Source organism: Montipora foliosa, chromosome 13 (assembly GCF_036669935.1).
Source record: "Montipora foliosa isolate CH-2021 chromosome 13, ASM3666993v2, whole genome shotgun sequence".
Lineage (NCBI taxonomy): Eukaryota > Metazoa > Cnidaria > Anthozoa > Scleractinia > Acroporidae > Montipora > Montipora foliosa.
Genome location: NC_090881.1, coordinates 37,685,072 through 37,692,571, shown reverse-complemented (window position 1 = coordinate 37,692,571; position 7,500 = coordinate 37,685,072). Strand labels below are relative to the sequence as shown.

At 37.8% G+C, this 7,500-nt stretch overlaps 1 protein-coding gene across 6 annotated transcripts in view; it reads left to right on the top strand.

The window, feature by feature from the left end:
• Nucleotides 1–7,500, top strand: part of LOC137983706 (intercellular adhesion molecule 5-like) — a 69,434-nt gene that overhangs the window by 26,376 nt on the left and 35,558 nt on the right. For all 6 annotated transcript variants that reach the window (XM_068830878.1, XM_068830880.1, XM_068830883.1 and 3 more), the window contains 3 exons: nt 939–1,181; nt 2,803–3,045; nt 4,675–4,917. In XM_068830878.1, coding sequence (XP_068686979.1) covers nt 939–1,181; nt 2,803–3,045; nt 4,675–4,917 — 729 coding nt within the window. The remainder of the gene's footprint in view (nt 1–938; nt 1,182–2,802; nt 3,046–4,674; nt 4,918–7,500) is intronic.

The following is a 7,500-nucleotide window of genomic DNA, read 5'->3' as shown; positions in this document are numbered from 1 at the left end:
GGTCAAATTGCATTTAAAAATCCACATTCCCTCCAAACTTTAGCGACTTCTGTTGGCAATATTTTCTGCGAGTCCATTACAGTTTCTCTCTTGGAACCGCAGGCGCAGAATTTTGCAAAAAGACCACAGAACGGAAGTGACTGACTTTCGTGTGGTTCCGCGCGAACACGTCCGACATAAATCAGCATGGAGAATAAATTAGTAAGCGGGGCAGATTTAAAACATTTCCATGCTTCTCTTTCGGGTAATGAAGAGGATGCCAAACGTGTTTGGCTCTCATTAGCTACAATGGTAGCGGCTTGAAACTTTTATTTACTTTTTGAAGTTTGGGCAAGATTGCTTTGTAGAAGTATGTATTTTTTTGTTTTTGTTTTCGTATTTTCGTACTTACTGTATGAATGTGTCCAACGCCATACCGGACGATATCAAACACTTTCAAGGAGCGGAACCTGAACATTATTTCGATTATACAAACTGGCGACTTAAAATTTTGCATCTTGCGACTATATTTCTCCAGTTGGTCGCCAAAAGGCGACCTAACGATTTTTTAATTTCAAGCCCTGTTTTTATTCTACACATCTATAAGCAGTCTCCATAACCTTATTCAAGCTCTTATTGTCATTTGCAGAAACCCCCCCTCCCCCTCGCAATGTTGATAGCTACTGTACATGACATGTAGATGGCATTAGACATCTACATGTAGTAAAATAGTAAGACAGTATACATTAGCCGGTTTAGGGGTGAATGGGTTCATTTAACATGTACTGTATATTGTTTTAACAGCATAATTAAAAAAATATGGTGTCCCATCAATGCAAGAAATTTTGGTTTTAGAGCCCTGACGTCATTGATCGTCCGTATCGAATACAGTGTTCAGATGTATACATGTGATTATTATGTGTAAAATTAATTCACAATTTATTATTTGAAAATTTAAGTTCCAGCTAACATCAGTGACATTTCCGGAAATCAAACTGTACCTGAGGGAACTGGCTTGCAACTGAGTTGTTCAGCAACTGGTGAACCAGGGCCTAACATCACCTGGACAAGACTCTCAGATAACAGTTCTGTCACCATGCCAATGATGAACATCTCAAGACAAGATGCAGGAGGTTACAGATGCACTGCTTATAATGGCATTGGTAGTCCTTCTTCAAAAGATGTCTATATTGATGTACAGTGTGAGTACAATAATTTATTATTTTTAACTTTTGTACCATATAGTGGTAATGTGAGAAAATCAAAGTTGACGAAAGGAGCCCACAATCCTAATCTCAACATTGATTTGTGATACACATTTCTTTGGACTTGCACTAAGAATGAATGGAATGCATAGGCAGAGTAGTTTTGCAATTTGATCACGAGCATTCAGTGTAATCAGTAAGACTGTCGCTAATTGAATTGAGAACTTGAAGTCCTCAGAGTATTTGCTACATAGCAATCTTGTTGTCTGTTTTGTTTCAGTTTTCTTTGAAGCTGTATCTCTTCATGCATGAGGTACATGTATTAAATAGTTCCGCATCTGAAGCTATAGCTGAAAGATTTCTTAAGTGTAGCTTGATACATTTGGGTCCTCTTGTGGCAATTAATTATGATCACATTGAATTTGCACGTCTGAATCAACAGCGGAATTATTTTGCTTGCTTTGGCACGAAAGTACATGTATGGAATTGCCTCCCAGAGTACATTTTTCAGGGCTCGAAATTGCGACCAATACAGTTGCCAATGCGACTAACTTTTTCTCCTTGGCGACTAAAATTGTCGTTTAGTCGCCACTTTGGCGAGCTAAATTTTGCATGATTTAGATGTACAATTAAGCATTAAACTTGAAATAAACATCTTATCTTGTCTTGCTTTGCGTTCGCCGTAAAAGAATGGGCCAAATTGCATTTAAAAATCCACATTCCCTCCAAACTTTAGCGACTTCTGTTGGCAATATTTTCTGCGAGTCCATTACAGTTTCTCTCTTGGAACCGCAGGCGCAGAATTTTGCAAAAAGACCACAGAACGGAAGTGACTGACTTTCGTGTGGTTCCGCGCGAACACGTCCGACATAAATCAGCATGGAGAATAAATTAGTAAGCGGGGAAGCTGATTTAAAACATTTCCATGCTTCTCTTTCGGGTAATGAAGAGGATTCTCTCATTAGCTACAATGATAGCGGCTTGAAACTTTTATTTACTTTTCAAGTTTGGGCAAGATTGCTTTGTAGAAGTATGTATTTTTTTGTTTTTTTTTTCGTATTTTCGTACTTACTGTATGAATGTGTCCAACGCCATACCGGACGATATGAAACACTTTCAAGGAGCGGAACCTGAACATTATTTCGATTATACAAACTGGCGACTTAAAATTTTGCATCTGGCGACTATGTTTCTCCAGTTGGTCACCAAAAGGCGACCTAACGATTTTTTAATTTCAAGCCCTGTTTTTATTCTACACATCTATAAGCAGTCTCCATAACCTTATTCAAGCTTTTATTGTCATTTGCAGAAACCCCCCCTCCCCCTCGCAATGTTGATAGCTACTGTACATGACATGTACATGTAGATGGCATTAGACATCTACATGTAGTAAAATACTAAAACAGTATACATTAGCCGGTTTAGGAGTGAATGAGTTCATTTAACATGTACTGTATATTGTTTTAACAGCATAATTAAAAAAATATGGTGTCCCATCAATGCAAGAAATTTTGGTTTTAGAGCCCTGACGTCATTTATCGTCCGTATTGAATACAGTGTTCAGATGTATACATGTGATTATTATGCGTAAAATTAATTCACAATTTGAAAATTTAAGTTCCAGCTAACATCAGTGACATTTCCGGAAATCAAACTGTACTTGAGGGAACTGGATTGCAACTGAATTGTTCAGCAACTGGTGAACCAGGGCCAAACATCACCTGGACAAGACTCTCAGATAACAGTTCTTTCACCATGCCAATGATGAACATCTCAAGGCAAGATGCAGGAGGTTACAGATGCACTGCTTATAATGGCATTGGTAGTCCTTCTTCAAAAGATGTCTATATTGATGTACAGTGTGAGTACAATAAATTATTTTTTAACTTTTGTACCATATAGTGGTAATGTGAGAAAATCAAAGTTGACGAAAGGAGCCCACAATCCTAATCTCAACATTGATTTGTGATACACATTTCTTTGGACTTGCACTAAGAATGAATGGAATGCATAGGCAGTGTAGTTTTGCAATTTGATCACGAGCATTCAGTGTAATCAGTAAGACTGTCGCTAATTGAATTGAGGACTTGAAGTCCTCAGAGTATTTGCTACATAGCAATCTTGTTGTCTGTTTTGTTTGTTTTCTTTGAAGCTGTATCTCTTCATGTATGAGGTACATGTATTAAATAGTTCCGCATCTGAAGCTATGTATACCTGAAAGATTTCTAAAGTGTAGCTTGATACATTTGGGTCCTCTCGTGGCAATTAATTATGATCACATTGAATTTGCACATCAGAATCAACAGCGGAATTATTTTGCTTGCTTTGGCACGAAAGTACATGTATGGAATTGCCTCCCAGAGTACATTTTTCAGGGCTCGAAATTGCGACCAATACAGTCGCCAATGCGACTAACTTTTTCTCCTTGGCGACTAAAATTGTCGTTTAGTCGCCACTTTGGCGACCTGAATTTTGCATGATTTAGATGTACAATAAAGCATTAAACTTGAAATAAACATCTTATCTTGTCTTGCTTTGCGTTCGCCGTAAAAGAATGGGCCAAATTGCATTTAAAAATCCACATTCCCTCCAAACTTTAGCGACTTCTGTTCGCAATATTTTCTGCGAGTCCATTACAGTTTCTCTCTTGGAACCGCAGGCGCAGAATTTTGCAAAAAGACCACAGAACGGAAGTGACTGACTTTCGTGTGGTTTCGCGCGAACATGTCCGACATAAATCAGCATGGAGAATAAATTAGTAAGCGGGGAAGCTGATTTAAAACATTTCCATGCTTCTCTTTCGGGTAATGAAGAGGATGCCAAACGTGTTTGGCTCTCATTAGCTACAATGATAGCGGCTTGAAACGTTTATTTACTTTTCAAGTTTGGGCAAGATTGCTTTGTAGAAGTATGTATTTTTTTGTTTTTGTTTTCGTATTTTCGTACTTACTGTATGAATGTGTCCAACGCCATACCGGACGATATAAAACACTTTCAAGGAGCGGAACCTGAACATTATTTCGATTATACAAACTGGCGACTTAAAATTTTGCATCTGGCGACTATGTTTCTCCAGTTGGTCACCAAAAGGCGACCTAACGATTTTTTAATTTCAAGCCCTGTTTTTATTCTACACATCTATAAGCAGTCTCCATAACCTTATTCAAGCTTTTATTGTCATTTGCAGAAATCCCCCCTCCCCCTCGCAATGTTGATAGCTACTGTACATGACATGTAGATGGCATTAGACATCTACATGTAGTAAAATACTAAAACAGTATACATTAGCCGGTTTAGGGGTAAATGGGTTCATTTAACATGTACTGTATATTGTTTTAACAGCATAATTAAAAAAATATGGTGTCCCATCAATGCAAGAAATTTTGGTTTTAGAGCCCTGACGTCATTTATCGTCCGTATTGAATACAGTGTTCAGATGTATACATGTGATTATTATGTGTAAAATTAATTCACAATTTGAAAATTTAAGTTCCAGCTAACATCAGTGACATTTCCGGAAATCAAACTGTACTTGAGGGAACTGGCTTGCAACTGAATTGTTCAGCAACTGGTGAACCAGGGCCAAACATCACCTGGACAAGACTCTCAGATAACAGTTCTTTCACCATGCCAATGATGAACATCTCAAGGCAAGATGCAGGAGGTTACAGATGCACTGCTTATAATGGCATTGGTAGTCCTTCTTCAAAAGATGTCTATATTGATGTACAGTGTGAGTACAATAAATTATTATTTTTTAACTTTTGTACCATATAGTGGTAATGTGAGAAAATCAAAGTTGACGAAAGGAGCCCACAATCCTAATCTCAACATTGATTTGTGATACACATTTCTTTGGACTTGCACTAAGAATGAATGGAATGCATAGGCAGAGTAGTTTTGCAATTTGATCACGAGCATTCAGTGTAATCAGTAAGACTGTCGCTAATTGAATTGAGGACTTGAAGTCCTCAGAGTATTTGCTACATTGCAATCTTGTTGTCTGTTTTGTTTCAGTTTTCTTTGAAGCTGTATCTCTTCATGTATGAGGTACATGTATTAAATAGTTCCGCATCTGAAGCTATGTATACCTGAAAGATTTCTAAAGTGTAGGTTGATACATTTGGGTCCTCTTGTGGCAATTAATTATGATCACATTGAATTTGCACGTCTGAATCAACAGCGGAATTATTTTGCTTGCTTTGGCACGAAAGTACATGTATGGAATTGCCTCCTAGTGTACATTTTTCAGGGCTCGAAATTGCGACCAATACAGTCGGCAATGCGACTAACTTTTTCTCCTTGGCAACTAAAATTTTCGGTTAGTCGCCACTTTGGCGACCTGAATTTTGCATGATTTAGATGTACAATAAAGCATTAAACTTGAAATAAACATCTTATCTTGTCTTGCTTTGCGTTCGCCGTAAAAGAATGGGCCAAATTGTATTTAAAAATCCACATTCCCTCCAAACTTTAGCGACTTCTGTTGGCAATATTTTCTGCGAGTCCATTACAGTTTCTCTCTTGGAACCGCAGGCGCAGAATTTTGCAAAAAGACCACAGAACGGAAGTGACTGACTTTCGTGTGGTTCCGCGCGAACACGTCCGACATAAATCAGCATGGAGAATAAATTAGTAAGCGGGGAAGATTTAAAACATTTCCATGCTTCTCTTTCGGGTAATGAAGAGGATGCCAAACGTGTTTGGCTCCCATTAGCTACAAAGATAGCGACTTGAAACTTTTATTTATACGTTTCAAGTTTGGGCAAGATTGCTTTGTAGAAGTATGTATTTTTTTTGTTTTTTTTTTGTTGTTTTCGTATTTTCGTACTTACTGACTGTATGAATGTGTCCAACGCCATACCGGACGATATCAAACACTTTCAACAAGCGGAACCTCAACATTATTTCGATTATACAAACTGGCGACTTAAAATTTTGCATCTGGCGACTATATTTCTCCAGTTGGTCGCCAAAAGGCGACCTAACAATTTTTTAATTTCGAGCCCTGTTTTTATTCTACACATCTATAAGCAGTCTCCATAACCTTATTCAAGCTCTTATTGTGATGTTAAGAAACCCCCCTCCCCCTCGCAATGTTGATAGCTACCGGGATGCTTCAGACAGTACATAAACAGCAATGTAACAATATTGCGAGGGTCCTAGGGGGGATGGGGGAGAAAGAGTCTGAGATAAATGTAGCAAGGTGTCCCATTATTTTCAGCCAGGATTGTCCGAAAATGTGTTTTTGTATGAGACCAATTTATAAGTCTACAACCAGTGAAGACATGTTCCATTATTTTTGGCCAGGATTGTAGCATTTAAAAAGACAATACGCAAAGCTTTATTTTTAGTCCTAGAAGGCGAAGAGGATTATATCGAAGCACCTACATGTGTAGCCTATCTACATGTAAAATTAATGCATGTATATTTTACATAGCTTTTTCTGTAATTAATGTCTCCACTATGTTGTTTTTGTTATCGTTTTGCCCAGTGCCTGTCGATCATTTGAGTGATTTTATTTATCTACATCTGTCAGTGATATGAATGACTGTATTAATTTACTCCAAACCTAACTATTAATGCTAATAACTTGGTACTAATGATTTTAATAGTTACATGTAAGAATGTTTGTTACAATGGAACCCGGTTTTCGCACTGCCAAATACGCTACGATACTGCTTTGATATCAAACAAGCGCACAAGAAAATTCTACCTTTCGTTGCGCAATTTCATCCAGCTTTGAAGGGCTTAAAGAACATTCTATTAGACAAATGGCATTTACCAACATAATCTCAGAGAGATGTTCAAGGAATATCCCTTGATCTCTTATAGAACAGGAAAATCGCTTAAAGATACGCTTGTCAAAGCAGAACTGTGAATGAATGAATGCCAGTGGTTTTGAGAGAACATGTATTTTGAGTTGTAAGAGATTTTGGCACATGAGATGTTGGAATAGTTAAAAGGACCAGAATATTTGCTGTCTACAGATATTTGGAAATATTATTTTAAACAAGACTTACCTGTCAGGTGAGGTTTGATGATAATTCTGCCAAATCATATTTATAGTTTAGTAGGGTTAACATGAGATGTGCATGCACCGCAGTGGGTCAGTCTTTAAAGGCAAGGAAGGAAGGAAAGAAACTTTTATTTAAGTGTCTAGTCATTCTAGCGCTGGAGGGCTAATTGGGGACACTGTAAACTGAAATTAACAGTTCTGTATTAACTCAAATCAAGTCAAATGTTGGTTTTTGAGGAGAGGCGGAAACCGGATTACCCGTAGAGCAGAGTAGAGAACCAACAAACTCAACCCACT